At 34.4% G+C, this 18,792-nt stretch overlaps 1 protein-coding gene across 1 annotated transcript in view; it reads right to left on the bottom strand.

The window, feature by feature from the left end:
- Positions 1–951: 951 nt before the first annotated feature.
- ghrhrb (growth hormone releasing hormone receptor b) overlaps positions 952–18,792 on the bottom strand; it is a 54,690-nt gene continuing 36,849 nt past the window's right edge. Inside the window, exons 4-13 of the mRNA XM_026933453.3 lie at positions 17,406–17,500; positions 15,209–15,306; positions 13,083–13,215; positions 12,709–12,862; positions 11,631–11,691; positions 10,121–10,190; positions 9,910–10,001; positions 9,503–9,632; positions 9,251–9,292; positions 952–8,684 (exon numbers count right to left, since the gene is read on the bottom strand). Of these exons, the coding sequence (XP_026789254.1) occupies positions 8,502–8,684; positions 9,251–9,292; positions 9,503–9,632; positions 9,910–10,001; positions 10,121–10,190; positions 11,631–11,691; positions 12,709–12,862; positions 13,083–13,215; positions 15,209–15,306; positions 17,406–17,500 (1,058 nt within the window). The 3' untranslated portion in view covers positions 952–8,501. The remainder of the gene's footprint in view (positions 8,685–9,250; positions 9,293–9,502; positions 9,633–9,909; positions 10,002–10,120; positions 10,191–11,630; positions 11,692–12,708; positions 12,863–13,082; positions 13,216–15,208; positions 15,307–17,405; positions 17,501–18,792) is intronic.

Here is an 18,792-nt window from a genome sequence, read left to right as displayed (position 1 = left end):
ATGTACGTTATTGTTATTTGACATTGTGGATCAGTCACAATAGGAGTGTTACAGTACATATTAAGCAATATGTCATTCTATTTTAAGGGCAAGTCTCATTAGCTACATTATGTTTAGATATGAGGTTGTGCCACAGGTAACTATTCACTCTTGGTGTTGATGTGCAAGATAACAACATTGTTCTATCAATACGTAAGAATGTACTGTTTTAGAAAAGTAGTTATAGTATCAGTGTTAATGAGAAGTGTGCAGTAGCGGACATGCTCTCTGGTTATGAAACTTGCTGAATTGTTGCATCTGTACCATGCAATATTGAGTATTACGCTTCTAGAGCTGTATCTAATATGTGTTCAACATAGGTAGTTGTTTGATTTTTTTTTTCTGTGATTTTTTTGAAGATGGTGTTTGTTATGTATAGCCTACATTATTGCTGCCTGTTATTGTGAAACAGATGCATGTGTATTCTGTGGTTTGATGGTTTCTTTTCAAACTGGGTGTGTTGATGTTTAACAAAATGTGTCAGCTGAAAATGAAGCAAGAAGTAGTACTTAGTTGGGTATGACTGCAAACAGTTCTGTTCCTAGCACTGATGTCTTTTTATGAACATCATGTTGCTGTACACTGCTTCAATTATTCCGATAATAACTTACCTTTTCACTGCAAAATCTCTGTTGCTCTTAGCTTTTTAGCTTTTTGTCTGCACCCATAATTGCAGGATTCACTCACACCTACACTCACATTAGTATTTCACTAATTATTGAGCACAGGAATGAATCTACATCACTAAGTGATGAAGCTGACTGCTGATTATATAGAAACAGATGTATTATGTATGAAGACATTTCAAATCTATTTTCATATTCAACAATACCAGCCTATTTAAACATGCAAGGCTGATAATAGAAACCTAATATTGAAAATGCCATATCATCAGCAAAAAAAAAGGCATAATTTCTTTTTTTTTTCTGTTTTAATTGAACAGTAACAGCACAGCACACATAAGTGTTACCTACAGTAAAACATTTCATATCTATTATTGGAATAAAGAAATTAATTCCTGAATAAGCTAAGACAGCAATTTTCGAGACAACAGTGACTGAACAATAATTACTGAATGTGAATGCAAGACAAAACCCACGGTTGATATTCGTTTTGCTTTTATGATAGAAAGCTTACTTTTTTAAATTTCATCTTGTCACATGTTACATCTGCTGTATAATGTCCTTTAGTTCTGATGTGTTAGACTTTTTGTATATTATGACTTTTAAATTGCATTAAATGTCTCTAAAACTGCCTAAAAGTGTGTAGTATTATAAACAAACCTAACCACACTGAAGGCCCATGAAGATAAACAAATGTATCACAATGGAAGAAAAAAAAAGTTACATCACTAATTCTTCCTCTGGTTACTGTACCTTACAAATTAAAGATTTCCAAGTACAGCATGTCTGAAATTATCTTTACAAATTTGATCCAATGTAAAATGTCAGTCAGTTGGTGTACAACTAGTGGGATTGTCCCATTTTACACATGAAACACATGAAGTATTTCTGAATACCAGGTTTTGGCAAGTTTTGATCATCTGCACCTATCTAATAAGTCATTCCCAAACAGGTGGATTGGCCAAAGAGGTGCCATTCTTTGGCCACCTAGATCGCTCAACATCATACCCTGTGATTTCTTTCTTTGGGGATTCGTCAAAAAAAAAAAAAAAACTTTGGGGGTTTGTGTGTCTAAATTTCCTTGATTAGTAATTCTATGTGCATTTGTAAATGTTTCATTTAGTATCAAAGTTGTATAGAGCATTTTCAAACACCCTGTACATGAAAAAGAAAAAAAAAACTTGTTTAGACAGGAACAGAAAAAGCATGTCCTAAAACTTTGCACTGCAGAAATACAGCTAGTGACATCAGAGCAGAATTACATTTGGTATCTGTTCCTCTTCAGAATATTTTACATATGTAGTGATTAATGCTCTGAGGTAAAAACACTGCTATGTAGTTTATAAAGTTAAGGAAAAAAGCAACTGATAATGAATTACATTAAGGCAAGTTGGTGAAAGTAGCAAAGAGGCTGCAAGATACAAAAGGCTAAAGTTATTGGAAGGAAAAGATGAAAACAACCATATTATCATTATATCAGGGTCTCTCACCTCCAGTTGAGGAGTCCTACTGATCAATACCCAGTTTCACACCATTTAAATAATTTGGACATATGTGTGTGTGTGTATAATACATACGTAATATATATATATACGTAAATTACCAGCAAAACGCAAAACAAACAAATAACAGAATTACAAGAGTACGGTATCTATTCATGACCTTAAAGACAGGCTTGAAACAATACATTCAAATAGTGAAGTTGCTCCTTATGTGTGAATATCCCAGGTGTGAAACATCCAGTTTTTTGTTTTGTCTGACATTTTCAACACTTCAAAATTCCAAATATTCATTCACACTATGTGTGAAGTGGGAATACACCCTGAATGTTGCACAAGGTCATCACAAGGCATCATACTGTGGACACAAATTCACACACTCATAATTCCAAATGTGAGTTTTGAATTATTTCATAATTCTGATTTCTTCAATATTATGGAAAATGGTTAAAGAAAAGTAAAGTAAAGAAAAGTCATTTGTATGTACAGTGGCCACAAGAAGTATTTGAACACTTAAGCCACACTTACATAAATTTCACTACATCAGAAAACAACATCAAACCAAGTAGCTTTTATTTTAAAGAAAGACACCACAAGCACACTTTTTAAGCAAATAGAAAATAGATTGTTATGTTTAAAAACATAGAAATGATAGATATACTGTTCAAAATGAGACAAAAAAGTATTTGGGCATTTAAGATTATTCCGATTGTCACAGTTAATCCATAGTTAATGTGATGAACTACACCAGGTGGTTCCTCTGCAAGGGTGACCTGTATGAAAGTGAAGGTAATTGACTACATACATCTACTATAAATTTCCTTGGGACCTAGATAAAAGTAATTTCAAAAATGGCTAAGAAGAGGGAAGTAAGTTTTGAGAAAATGTCAAGCATCATCTGTTTGCATAAAGAAGGCCACTCTATTCACCAGATCAGCAAAATGAAGGACTTAATGAATTTAAGAATTATAAAGCACAGAGATGGCTGGGGCTGGTTTTTCCTACAGAAGTGTTGGTGAGCTTGTGTTCATTGATGGCATCACGAACTCAGAAGTGTAGAGGCATTCTGGATGCAAACTTGCAGCGAAATCAGCAAAAATCCTGCAGGATAATGCATGCCAGCTGCCCTATTGAAAGAATACTTCACAGAGACCTGGCCTAACGCTTATACAGCACCTATGGGATGCAATGGAGAAAAAATTAACTGATTGTCGACACCCTAGTGTGGATCAGCTTGGAGAAAACTTCCACCACAACTGTTACAGAAACGAAATGATTTCATGCCTAGAGGCTGTCAAGATGTTCTGCCAGACAAAGGATGGCAAAATAAATACTAAAACACTGTAACTGTGATCTTGCATGAAACTACTATTGAGTATCTGAATACTTTTTGTCTATATTTATTATTTCTAAAATTTTTAAACATAATCTATTTTTTTTGGGAAATGTTTTGCTTGAAAACGGTGCTTGTGGTATTGTTCTTTAAAATAAATGCTACTTGGTTTGACATGTTGTTTTCTAATGTAGTGAAATTCATACATTAGTAAGTGTGGTTTAAGTGTCCAAATACTCTTTGGGGCCACTGTATATGGCAATTAGTATTATAAATATATAAAATAATAGTGAAATGATATTAAGAAATAACACACATAGTGATATACAAGTTAATCTTACATACAAATTCTGTATTACCTTACATGTATACAAATATATAGTTAAATATACTATGACCATATAGCCATATGACATATCTGCAATATTTACATATTTACACTGTGATAATCTTATTTACAGACACATTCAGTATTAGAACTCTCTGAAGGAAACAGTATTAAACAACAACTTTTACAGTTTAGTGCTCCACATTGTGAAATTTAACACTGTGTTATTTAAGTTGATCAGAAAATGTTTTTGATCTAAAATTTTGATTAAAAACTTTAACATTCTACTTTAATAATAATAATAATAACAATATTCATGTAATAACAACATTACGTTTTACTAAATGGAATCACTGTATTTTATTTAACATGAGTAAAGGTCATTAACAATGCCATTGCCTAAGAAGAGCTTTATCACGCAGGACACGCAGGACCAGTCCACCACGCAATATTTACTTACAGATGACTTAAGAGGTTCACTGTACAGTGAATTAGTTATTTATACAAATACCAAAATAAACAAACAGCATTTACAGTGATTTAGGCTTCTAATAATTTTAATATATTTAAAAATATTTAATTTATAGTATTATAATATATTTAATATATTAAAAAAACAAAAAACTCTTAGTTGGTAGAGCAGTCGTGCAAAGCATGGACCTTCAGGAGCCTTAAGAATGTTTGTAAAGAAAATGCAATCGTGTGCACACACGCAACTATAAACTGTAAATGCAAAGATAACTCAAGCCCAAAAACTATGGCATAAAAATATTCAATAAAAAGAACACTGATTTTACTGTATAGTTGGCAGTTATTTGCACATATGCACATTTGCACACATGGTTTAATTGAAGAATAACAACAATTGTACATTTTAGATAAAAAGCATAAAGCTTGAAGTGAATCAGAGCACAAACAACCTTTAGTGCATGTCCTATTTATGTAAGCCAGTCTGTCTTATTTGTTAACTAATAGGATGACATATGAAATTTGGAAACCATTCAAAACAGACCAGAGACTCAAAACTAAAATTACATTTTGCTTATAATAAATAAATAAAAATCACACCACTTGTATATAATAATTAAATAAATATTTGGAGTGAAGAAAACCAGACAAGGTCAGAAAAAAGACCAGTGCACTAAAGCAACAACACCCCAAACTGCTCTTATGTGTCAACTACAAGCTTAAAAAAGGTAAGAGATTGAATAACACACTTTTAAAACAAAGATTACAACAAACATCTACTAATTAACTTATTTTAACTGATGAGAAATTAAAGTGCACACATGATGAAAATAATTGAACACATGCCTCTGGAACTAGTGCACTAATAATTAGTGATCTAAGGAAGTCATTATGCAACCAACAAACACACAACAGACTTGAGATTCACAAACTGAAGAATGTCTGGAATATTTTGGAAATAGTATTTGGCATATAATCAGTGTAAGTATGGCACTGAATCAATTTTCTTCTGTGAAACAAGAAAACCTACTAACTATATCTGTAGATGTAAATTTAGGGTAACACTTCAGTATAGGGGATCACATATTAGCACAACTAGGAAATACTTTGTTACTGTAGTTAATTCTGTTTTTTAAGTATTTGCACTTTACTTGAGTTTTTTCTTTCACCTAACACTTTTGAATTTTCCTTTCTACAGTACATTTCAAAACAAATCTCTACTTTCCACGATACTTTCCACTCACTACATTTTCACACATCACTATATTTCTCTGTAATCACATATACCTAACTAATCTATCTCTTACATACACATTGTATTTATTTGTGTTTATTTTTTTTAAACTCAGAACTGTATTTAACACTTTGTATTGTCACAGCTAGCTATTGTCATTCATCAGAGTTATTATCATGCTAGCTAACATTTGAGAGACATTTGAGGGAATAAATCTGTTGCATTGGCTAGCTGTTTTCCCACATTCCTTGGTTTCATGGTGAAAGAGGCACAAATTTACCATCAGTAACTAAAATCAGTCTGTGATCTGACGTACTTATACTTTTACTTATACTCATATAAGTTAATACCTAATAATTCTACTTTAACTTGCATAAAGCAGTACTTCATAGCGAATAGGTATGCATATAAGTCTTAAATACAGAAGTTATTTGACAACTTTAATTGCTTGTTAACGCTTTAATTAATGTTCTCATATTCTTACCTTTTATTATAGCTGACACCTGTATATCAAAACCATGAAGGTTTCATTATCTAAATCCACTGTCTCAACACAAGACAAAATAGCTCATAAATAAATATTTAAGTGTATGTTTATGTATGTTTAAGAGCTTTATTATTATGTATATTTTATACAGAACTCTGTTTAAAGTACTGCGTTATATTATAACACAGACAATGTAATATAAGAGTATGAGGTACAAATCATGAACTAAGCATTATAATGTTCTGTCTGGCATTTTGGCAATGTTAATTTATTTATAAAGCACAATTTAAACCAACATAGAGCTGACCAAAGTGCTGTACACAGATAACCTAAAAAACAGAACAAACAGCCACACACACAGTACAACAATAGGATAAACTACTTTTACAAATTACTCTCTATGATGAATTAAAAGCCACAGAAATCAAATAGGATTTTAACTTAGATTTGAAATCATATAATGTTGAAGCAGTTCTGATGTGAACGGGTAGACTGTTCCACAGTTGCGGGGCAACTACTGAAAAGGCATGATCACCTCTCAGTTTTAATCTTGACCTAGGAACAGTCACCAGCCTCTGTTCTGAAGATCTAAGGGACCTTGATGGATTGTGCATGGATAAGAGAATGGATATATAGGCTGGTGCCAATCCATTTAGAGATTTAAAAACAAATAGAAGGATTTTAAAATCAATTCATTAACGGACTGGAAGCCAATGAAGAGAAATTACAATCAGGGTAATACGTTCGCACTTTCGTACACCCAGCAACAGCCTATCTGCAGCATTCTGGACCATTTAGAGTAAGAGACAGGTGGATAATACCTACATAAAGGGAGTTAAAATAATCAGGTCGAGTAGAAATAAAAGCACGTATCATCTTTTCAAAATCTTTGAGTGAAAGCCAGGCTTGACTTTTGCTAAATAGTCTTAAGTGAAAAAACTTTTTGTAACCGAATTTATCTGTTTATCAAACTTAAGGGAGCTATCAAATAGAACACCCAAGTTTTGCACAAACAGTTTATAAAAACAAGTCAGTTGGCCAAAGTTAAGATTCTGGATATCATATCCAGCAGAAGGACCAAATACAACAATCTCTGTTTTAGTTTCGTTGAGATTCAAAAAATATTGTTCCTAAATGAGTTAACCACAATAACAAGATTACATAAAATCACAAAGAATAAGGTTTAAATAAATAATACGAATGTAGATTATAGTAGTTTAGAGTTTTTCTATCTGGAGTGTCAAATCTTTGATGCCCCATATCTTAAAATGGCTCTTTGCCCAGATAGAATCTTACACTGAAAAAAAAAAAACTTAGATCAATGTATTTAAATTAAGGACAGAATTTCCACTTATAAAAAAATGTAAGTTCAACAGAAAGTAAATAGGTAAATAATGGCAGGTTTATGTTAAACTACGAACTTAATTTATTGTAGTAACATGGACATTATATCAATATGTAAAAGCTACGTAAGGCCATAATACCTTTTTAGAGTATATAATACTAAGATCATAAAATATGAGAACACTAAATAAAATAAAAAGCCTTAATAAGCTGCTATTGTTGCCAACTAACTGCTATATTCACCACTTACAGCCTATGCACACTTAATGTATTAGGTATGAAGATAGGAATAAAACAGTTGGGAGCATGCTGTTATAGGAAACTAATCAACACTGGGGTGGTGTGATGCTGACTGATGCAGAGTAGAGTGCTCTTAACCCCCTGAAGTTGATTATTTTCCAATAACAGCACATCCTGAAGTGTTTTATTCCTCTTATTCAGTAAATGTTGTGGGATGTCTGCAAAACAAATCAGTTCCTTTAATACTTAATACAGTTCCTTTAATACATTATAGCAGCTATAAAAAGTTGTTCCCTCATTAGGCTCTATTTTTCTTTCTCTTGTAGTGATTAAAACAAAAATGCATTTGTCATGGTACAGTGAAACTGCAAAGCCCTCCATCCTGAAGACTTTCTCATCTTGCACTTAAACTTACAACTTTATCGCTACTGTTATAAAACGCTGACACTGCAAAGTCCTTCCAAAAGTGTCAATTACACATGTTTTTTTATTCATTTATGTGGAGCATCCACCATACACATCCCTGTTTTTTTTTTTTTTTTTTTTTTTTTTTTTTTTTTTTTACACATCTTTTTTTTACTGTCGGAATGATAACATATTAGAATATAAACCTGTGATCTGCCTTGCAATCACAACTGACAGAACAGCTGTTATAGACAATTATTCTTCACCATCTGACCCTGAGAATTCAACAGATCCCTGGAATAATGTCCAACATGTGACCCCTTACACTGTGTGAAATGTCACCGTTATGAGTCCACAGTATGATTAAATCCAATCCCTGACTGTGATTTATACTCTTTTATTAATAGTAGTATAACTTTAAAACTAACACTCTTGGTATTGATGACTGATAGGGATGGGGCAATCCTATAAGGGCAAGAGAAACAGGGTGCGTCAGCATCCTCACACCAGTGAGATACTGTTTTTGAGCTCAGCTGAAGGCTGCTCCTTAGGGCTGGATTTTTCTAGAACAGAAATCTGAGTGACAGTGCTGCTCTCTGTGAACAGTGTTCGCCTCCTCTTACTGTAACTCATGTAACCCTGCATCTGCCATTTCCACAGCCTCTTCTTCAGCTCCGCTTGCACCTATCACCACACACACACACACACACACACACACACACACCACTTTCATTATACCATTACCATTATACCTTGACTGATTGAGATTGTTGTACCTGGTGCTCCATTTGCATTTAATACAACTTCCCATATTTACAAAGCACATACCAGTGAAAATGACTGAATTTAATGCCTTCAAATAATCAATTCATAATCAATTCAATAATCAAACTTGCATTTATTGTTATTATTGTTATGCATGCCTTCTATAACTTGCCCCTAGTGCTATCAATGTGCTGATAGTAAAAATAAATTAATAAATTTCAAGATAACAATTAAGTTTACGAATTACTGCAACTATCTCAATAATAATGCATCAGGGTTATTTTCTCTCTTTCATATAAAGTCACAAAAAAACTGTCACATCACAGGTTTTGACATATATCTTTCATAAATTCTCCAGCATTACTTTATAAAAGACTTATAAAATTATACAATGCTTATGAATGTGAGTTTTATGCATAAAAGCCCTTTAAATAAAGAGTTAACTAATATTGGTACATTTAGTCGGTTAGCAGTTTGTGGCTTACCTCTCCATTGAGAAAACAGTATAGTAGAGCCACAACAAAGCCCTGAAATAAGAGAAACATTAATAATATCAAAACATTCAACATACCCATAGCATCAGTAATAAATATAGTGTAAACAATATTATACATTTATACAAATGAAGCCTAATGGCAACAGATGCCATAGTCCACCACAGTGCACCCGCTATTAAACCTGCTCACGTCCTGAGTGCTAATACTACATGTGATCACTAGAGGACAGTGTCTGTCAACCTGAAATGAGCCCAGGCCGAGCTCAATGAAGAGACGAGCGTCCTCCCCTGTGTTCTCTGGCAGGAAGGCGAACACCATGTAATGCATTCCAAACAGTGGGATCAGGAACAGAGTGGACTTAGCCAGCCTCCTATACACACAATGGATCAATCAGTGTGTAGTCATCAATAAACCACTATTTAATACACTGCAGTATTATCAAGAATGTTTACTTTGCAGATGTCTGTTGAATATTGTATCAAAATGGGAAAAATAGGGTTGGTGCATCATACGGGGTGGCTTTTAAAAAATTTTTTTTTTTTAGGTTAATTCTACAATTGCATTGATATACCAATTACATTCGCATAAAATCAACAGTAGTCTGGAGCATTAATGTCTTTGTAGCGATAACAGAGTTAAGCCCTTACGTAAAGTGACTGGTGTCATTGCCTCCAACTCCAGGAGACTTCAGCTTCTCCACAAGTATCCTGATCACATTGATGAAGATGATAAAGTTCACCTGGACCAGAGAAAGTGAACAGGGAACTTTGCAAAACTTTGGTGTGCATAATAATTTTAAAGACAGCCGTGCCTTTTTGGTCATATGTTAGTAAGTATACTGTACTGTACTTTACTTACCAGAAGAGATATTGTAATCGGTCCTTTTATAATCCACCAAATGAAGGCAATGTCTGTGTCGTCCCAGCACCTTCAGCATTACCACAGCATGGGAGCAAACACAATCCATTCAGGAGGAGTTATTTCCCACAAGCACTCTGCACACTTAACTGGGTTGCTGATCAGAGCTAGTTGCTAAATTTTCCATTAGCACTGACATTTTCCTTAATAGAGACAACTTATAGCACCTCATGGAACATTTTCTTTTTTGACTTCTTATCTCACTTCTTATCTAACTTCTCATCAGATATGCTCAGATTCAAATCCGATACACTCATAAGCACAATAGGACATATTCAGTGTTTGGTAATGAGCATATAGTGAGGATTTAATACTGAAACTATGTACATCAGACCTATTTTCAGACCTAAAATATAACTAGAGGCTTATCTTGTATGAGGATAGTGTGTGTGAGGCAGAGTTTGCTGAAAACAGAGGCGTGTCTCAGTCACCAATTTTCCTTGCATGATATTGGCTTGAGTGAGGTGCAGTATTAAGTCCAGTGCCACTGTCTGACAGTTTGATGTCACCAAAATGTCAAGAAAAAAAAACCTAAAACTATAGAATGCCATTCATGGGCAATATTAAATTCATAAATATGACACTAGTAATTACTTAATGCAGCAAAGAAAAAAATGTGGTCTGATTCTTCAGTCTGTGTGCTTGTGTTTAAAGACTGTTGTCTAGACAGGTGTGAAAAGCCCCATCTCAGACGCCTCTACGCAAGAACATTCTGGCAGCCTTGGAGGCGTGAAATACACACAGGTAATTTTAATAATCTGAATAGGCTGCCCAGAAAAATCAATTTAAGTACCTGCATAAGCCAACTCTGAATACCAGGAGCTTTCCTGCACATAAATATTGATATAACGTTTGAACTTAGGTTGCTGACTGTGAATATGGCCCTTCAAGAATACTGTTCTGTCATACACATGTGATTTCTGTGTATAGTTTGCATATGCTTATTGTATTATTATTGTAATATATTGCATACTGTGAGCACCTGAATATTGTCTGTTATCGTATTGCATATTGCAAATATTTGTGTACTTCATTGTTGCACGTTATTACAGTCTTTTGTGGTATGTTGTATTGTGCACTTTACTGTTGTCTCACAAAATTGAGAGCAAAAAATTCACTACAAAAAACTATAAAGTGTATAGCTCCTGCTACGCATCAAATAAAGATATGCTCTCAATTTGACCGGTAATAAGCCAATTAGCCAATAATGTCTACTGTCTTATTCTACTGAGTCATCGGATTCAATCAGATCTGTGTAATCTATGTAGTCCATGTAATCTATGATTTGTTTGTGTTTTCACAACGAGGATCAGATTTGGTCCTTCACAAGCCTCTTTTTGTAAAACTTCCTTTATACACACATACATACACACACACACACACACACACACACGCACAGCAAATACCAGAGAGATTGATTTGAACTGCGTAGACAGTAAAACAGACTTACCCCTTGTTATCGTAGAAATTCCTGGCCAGAACCCAGATAGTCAAGACTGTTGTTGGAAGGCCTAAAAGATACAACACACACTGAGTAACAGGAAAAAAGCTTTCAAAATATTATTTAAAATACTATGGTATTTATCATGTCTAAAAGTGTTACACTGAAACTGTTACAAATGATATAAATGTATTTCAACAAATTTACAAATACATTCCATATTTTGCTGCTAATCCTTTATGTGCACACTGTAAAAAAATGTTATAAATTTTACAGTAATTTACTGGTGCTTTGGGTTGCCAGTCACATACTGTCAAATTTACAGTAAACAACTGTAAAACATATTTACAGTAAAGTACTGTAATATCTTAATGTTGTATAAAAGAACACCTAATCCAGTACACTCACTTGGCTGATGTGAAGGTTAAGGGTCTTGCCCAACCACAACAGCTCGGCACTGCTGGGATTTGAACACACATCCTTCTTAGCTATGATTCAAAGCTTTAACCACTGAGCCGCCACAACTACACCACAACAATCCAAATAGCTTGCATTGATTCAGCTACTTCTTCCACTGAATTAACTCCACTTAAAGGTCAATCAATGCAAGCTTGTGGAGCTAGTTGTGGTGGCTCAGTTTCAAGTCACAGATAAGAAGTTCGGCTGTTCAATTCCCAACACCGTCAAACTGCCTTGACTGGGTCCTTGAGCAAGACCCAGCTCAGCTGTATGCTACATCAACCAAACAAGCAAATATACTGGGTTATATGTTATTTTATACTATGTATGATATTACAGTACTTTATTGTAAATATGTTTTAAACCAGGTTGCCAATAAATTACTGTAAAATCTACACTTATTACTATATTACTAAATTTACTAATGTGATTGATTTTCTTTTTTCTCGCTGTAGAATTCCATATGTGCTGGTTTAGATGCTTTTACTGTTATTCTAAATTGTTTAAAATAGTTAAAATAAAGCAAAAATATTTATGAGGAGATATGCCCATATCTTAAGGTTAGCTTTCTTCCCTATTTCATCCATTTTTTTGTAAATCCCAATGGCTAAAAGTATCTTGTGCTTACCCCAGCCAATAAGGATGTACCACCAAAAATACTTCTTTTGTGAGACAAATGTGAGGGCCAGCAGGGTCTGTAAGTACATGCCCTCCACCAGGAGCCAGAAGTAGTTGGCCAGGATGCTAAACTGGAAAAAGGCCACTGCTGCCTTACATGATGCCTAGAGAGTGAGAGGTTGTGTATGAAAACAGAGAGATGATTGTGAAACATTGATTGCTGTAGTACTAATGGTAAGCTACCTTATTTAGACATAAGATGTTACGTGAACAGTTCAGGGTAAATAACAGTTGCCAGTATGCTCCCAGTAAAGCATTACACATTGTAACATGACCATATGGAGTGGGTGAGAGTTTGTCATGTTCGGAGTTGGAGAGTCTTACTGTAGACATGAAACAGTGGTCCTGGGTTTCATCGGTAAAGAGGACACCATCTTTAATGAAGACCGCGCTAGCTCTCAGGATGAAGGAGGAAAACAGGTTGATGTGGATGTAGTTCCTTGTACAGTGGAACTTCCTGTTTTAAAATTGTAAACACAAAATGACTCATTTTTACAGATAATCTCTGGGATATTCTGAAAGGATAAGTGATCTATGCTGACGTTTTTTTTATATGGTGTAACACCCGCATTTCACAAACATATGTGATTAATATGTAGTCAAAATTTTTTTCTTATTATATTATGTGAGTAATACATAATTACACATGAAAAATATGTGAAGGAGAATTCAACCATCTTATCCACTGAAACACACACTTGAAATCAAGTTATCGCATATGACGTCATAGAAATAACAGGAGATAACTGTGCTAAATGAAATAACATGTCCTACATGTAAAAATGAATCATGAAAAAAAAATTACATGTGAAAATGAATCATGTGGTATAATTTACCTATGAAAATGAATCACGTAAAAAAAAAAAAAATCACATGTGAAAACAAATGAATCATGTTGGAAATCATGTGACCATAAGTGAATAGTGCAGAAAAAACAATGTAAAAAAAAGTGAAAATAAACGAATAATGTAATAATAAATAAATAAATCACATGTGACAATAAATGAATCATTTGAAAAAAAAGCACCTGAAAAAAATGTTATGAAAAGTTTATGATTAATCACATGAGAAAATACACGAATCATGTGAAAAATCACGTGACAATAAATTAACCATGTGGAACAATCATGTGAAAAAATGTAATTAAACGTTTATGATTAAAAAATCAACGAATCATGAAAAATCACGTGACAATGTATGAATCGTGCTGATGAAACTCGTCTGAAAATTAATCAATCTTATGAAATTAATCATGTAGCGATAAAACGTGATAATGAAATAAACATCATGTAAATAAATGAAGCATGTGTAAAAATCACATTTAAAATGAATCATTTGTTTAAAAAAATCAGATGTAAAAATAAGTAAATCATGTAAAAAAACTGATGCCCTTCACATGTGAGAAAGTGTGAAACAGAACAGTGTGTAAAAACCATGTGTAAATTTCACGTGACTCCTGTTCACATGTAAAATTTGTGTGACTTTACTGTAAGGCTCGCAGTTTCCTTCTACCTACCTGTAGGTAGGTGCATGCGCATGCTTGCAGAGGCGGTGCTAATCAGGGTAGGAATCAGGGTTGCCAAATTGAATTGTTTCTGGTCCAATAACGGGTTCTAAGTTTCCCAACATACAAACCAATGGTCTGGTCAGGACCTCTGGTCCTGATATTAAATAGGAGGGCTAAAATCTAATATCAGTAAATAACCCCAAATGATGTGTAATTTGTGATTGGTCAATGTGTGCTTAATCTATGATAGAGTAAATAATAAAGCTAATAATCCACCTTATTCAAGTTCACTACACCTGCAATATTTCACATGCGCCTTCTCAATCACTGCTGATGATGTGTTATGGATGTTTCAGCAAACTGGACTGAAAATATCAGCCCAAATGGGAATCAAATCTAGGGAGTGTTTCACTCCGTGTAAACACCTGACACGACTGTCACCGATAGGCTGCATGAATCTACAGTCTGAAGGCCCCAGTCTTGCTTCTACACCATTCTGTGTAATTTTCATATGACTTTTGGTATTGAAGACATTTGCTAATTTAAGACTAATTTAATACAATACTTGCAATATTCATTGTCATCAAATGAGAAGATATACATGCTATGTCCTGAACCCCAAAGACTTTATCTATAATCTCCAAATCTAAGCAAAATCTATAAGTGAAATGTAGGTGGATTGAGTACACTAAATTGCCCCTGGAGTGAATGTATGTATGGACAACCATGTTCAGGATAAAGCTCCAACTGCAGATAAATGAATGAATGAATGAATGAATCTGGTTTTAGTTATACAGTAAAACCATCCACCAATAAATACATGTGATTATGTGTTAAATGGAAGTGTTGACAAAATTGGTCACTTTATACAATATATATATTTTGGATTAAATTTGTGTAGATAAATACACAAATGTCTAGATTTTACGAATACTTGTAATACCTGAATGCTGTAAAGACAAAGATGGCTGATATGAGGGAGATGAGAGAGGTAGCGTAGCCTACGGTGTACACCTGTCTGAATGTAGAAAAATATGAGGTCTGAAAAAGAGAAATAAGAGTGATAAAGTACAGCAGAGTTTCCTTCACATTCAAAATAGAATATATTTTTTCATAGGTAAAGTAATTAGTACTTTTTTCTTTTTTGTACACCATTTTGCTTAATAAATATTGTAAAAATTGAATTGATAAATCCAAGCCACTAAAAGGAAAAAACCCTAACCAGTGAAAATTAAATCTACCTTCCTAGGAAAGTCTTATTGTGTTCTAGTCTGTGGTAATTAGTTTGTTTGCATTAAGACCACGTTCCGCTGTTAGTCCTGATCTTGTCATTTTGTGTGTCTGTGTATTCATTCATGCATAAAGGCCTTGATAAGTGTTTCTGTGTGTGTGTGTGTGTGTGTGTGTGTGTGTGCTTATCATATGATCTTAATGCAAGACAGTGTTTCTAAACTCTCATTAGCATCTGATTGCATATTCAGGCATATTGATAGAGTGCTTGAGAGAGGAAAAAGGCTGAAATTGTGCAAAGGAAAAAGATTGCTGGGGCAAAAGCTCAGGAAGCATAACTTTATCTATGTCATTAATCTCGCTCTGATGGTTTGTTTCCATTTCTTTCTTTCTGTGCTAGATTTAAATTAAATGCAACAACTTTGTAGTCCAGATACACTCACACTTTCTGTCTTACACTCACAATAAATGTCTCAGGAGGTGTCTAGTCATCTATTTCACTGAATTCTCTACTAGGTTTGGTTTGAAGGGGGATGCATGGGGATTCTGTACACCATTAAAAAAAAAACTACACAAATTAGCTGCTTATAAAACCGCCTTCCTTCTTGTCCATCCACCTCGGATTCATGTAGTTATGCAGCAACACTACTGTTGATCATTACATTTAATGCTCGATATAGTTAAGATTTACACACCATGTCACAAGGATGAATAAAAACTACATTTCAAACCAATAAATCTAGGATTGGTGTAAAGCATGCGCATGCTTGCAGAGGCGGTGCTAATCAGGGTAGGAATCAGGGTTGCCAAATTGTTTCTGACCCAATAACAGGTTCTAAGCTTCCCAACATACAAACCAATGGTCTGGTCAGGACCTCTGGTCCTGATATTAAATAGGAGGGCTAAAATCTAATATCAGTAAATAACCCCAAATGATGTGTAATTTGTGATTGGTCAATATGTGCTTAATCTATGATAGAGTAAATAATAAAGCTAATAATCCACCTTATTCAGGTTCACTACACCTGCAATATTTCACATGCGCCTTCCCAATCACTGCTGATGATATGTTATGGATGTTTCAGCAAACTGGACTGAAAATATCAGCCCAAATGGGAATCAAATCTAGGGAGTGTTTCACTCCGTGTAAACACCTGACACGACTGTCACCGATAGGCTGCATGAATCTACAGTCTGAAGGCTCCAGCTTGCTTCTACACCATTCTGTGTAATTTTCATATGACCATTGGTATTGCTGTTACACTTGATTGCAAGTCCAAAGTTAAATAAAAAATACACCAAAATACATTTGCTAACAGCCAAGACTAATTTAATACAATACTTGCGATATTCATTGTCATCAAATGATAACATATACGTGCTATGTCCTGAACCCCAAAGACTTTATCTATAATCTCCAAATCTAAGCAAAATCTATAAGTGAAATGTAATTGTATGTCACCTTAAAAATGTCACTCCACTGAGCTGCACATTCAGTTCTTAAAAGGAATAAAATGAGCTGGATTGATCATCGTAGCAGCTCTATGGTAGCAAGGGTGTGGTTGAGCTGCAGACTGAAGAACTGAAGCAGGTAATATCTGTGCGTTTTTTTAATGGCAGACTACTTATGTGCATGTTTTCATCAGTAGACAGAGGAAGAGCGAAGCGTCGAAGCGTCAGAGTCAAAGATTAACCAGATCTCAAGCCACCAAATCAGCTTTGGGGTGGTAACAGCATCTCACCACTCCATCACTGATTACTTTCTTATAGCATCCTGTTGTGTTTCCTTACATAATTGGGTGCAAAACTCTTTGCTATGTTACTTCTTATGGTATTCTGTGATGTGCCTTATTTTTGTATTTGTACCATAATCACAAAAATATGTGCATTATCTGAGACAGAGTTTTTACCTCAGTTCCTTCCACCGTTGGTAATATACACGCATTCTCATATGATGGGTAAAGGTCACTCCAGCCGTTCTTTGTGCAGTTCCGGTATATGTAACCTGAAACAGAAAAAAAGTACATAAAGCATAATTTGTACCTTTAAAACAAAATATTCAAATCATAAGTGGAATAATTAGTATGTATAATCACAATGATTATTTGCATGATTTGGCTTGCTCAGTCCTTCATTTGTTTAAAACCACAGAATGCACAGTGCAAACTAAATCTCCATCCCTAAGAAGACACTTTAAGTGCGGACACTTGCTCCGTAACGACAATGGTGACTTCTCTCTGGAGCACACTGCTGTGAATAAGATTAGCATTTCTTTTGATATGATTATGGTTTCCGTTGTTACGCTTGTTTTCCGTTGTGTAGATCAGACCACAGATGAGTTCACTGGCTGGCATGCTGAGCTGTAAGCACTGTTTCTGGCATTATCCTCTGGATTAAAGGCCTCTGTGCACAGCTCACACTAGTACAAGTGTTTTCTCCTTCATTCTGGGGAGAAATTGAGTAATGGTGAGAGCTGAAAAAAGGATTAATGGAATTATGGCAGGAAATACCATTATAGTTTGAATAATATGAACCTGAAAATCAAAAAGGTGGCTCAGAAAAGTGAAGTGGACAGAGATGGAGCAAAGAAGAGAGAGAGAGAGAGAGAGAGAGAGAGAGGGGGAGCGATACTACTGTAATGTTTTATTCATCCGTGACAGAGCAAACACATACAAAGAGGGTCAGAAAAAAAAGAGAAAAGTCGAGTGACAGAATGATGGAGAGGCAGAAAGAGAAGTCATGTAGTCCTGACTTTTGTCTCAGATGACGCAAGTTCTGACAGCTCTGAATATGTATCAGTAAGTTTAAGATTCACTTCCAAACAATGAAACGTCTAACATAAAAAGATCTCTAGCTTTGCTGAAACACTGTAATAATTATTATGTTATTAAATAATTATTAATTAATAATATTTTGTAGCGAAAGGTACATTCTATTCCAGGAAATAGAATATTATGGCAGAGCCCCACCATTTATATCAGCCAATCGACAAATATTAATCTTTATTAAGTCCTCATTCACAACTCCATGCACTATAAATTTAACTGAAATACTGATTATATATATATATATATATATATATATATATATATATATATATATATATATGTATATTGAGTGACCAACAATTAAAAACTGTTGCTATTTGACAGATTTAAAGCTGATGTTTCATTGATTTGCTCACCTGTCTATATTCGTGGAGCAGCGCACTCACTGCCCCACTTCGCTTTCATAGGGTTATTATTACACCTAGTGGTCAAAAATGGGAAACGCAACAAGCACTAACAGAGATCCACT

This window comes from Pangasianodon hypophthalmus, chromosome 2, assembly GCF_027358585.1.
Source record: "Pangasianodon hypophthalmus isolate fPanHyp1 chromosome 2, fPanHyp1.pri, whole genome shotgun sequence".
Lineage (NCBI taxonomy): Eukaryota > Metazoa > Chordata > Actinopteri > Siluriformes > Pangasiidae > Pangasianodon > Pangasianodon hypophthalmus.
The sequence above is the reverse complement of the archived record's forward strand: the minus strand, read 5'-3'. Positions and strand labels throughout refer to the sequence as shown.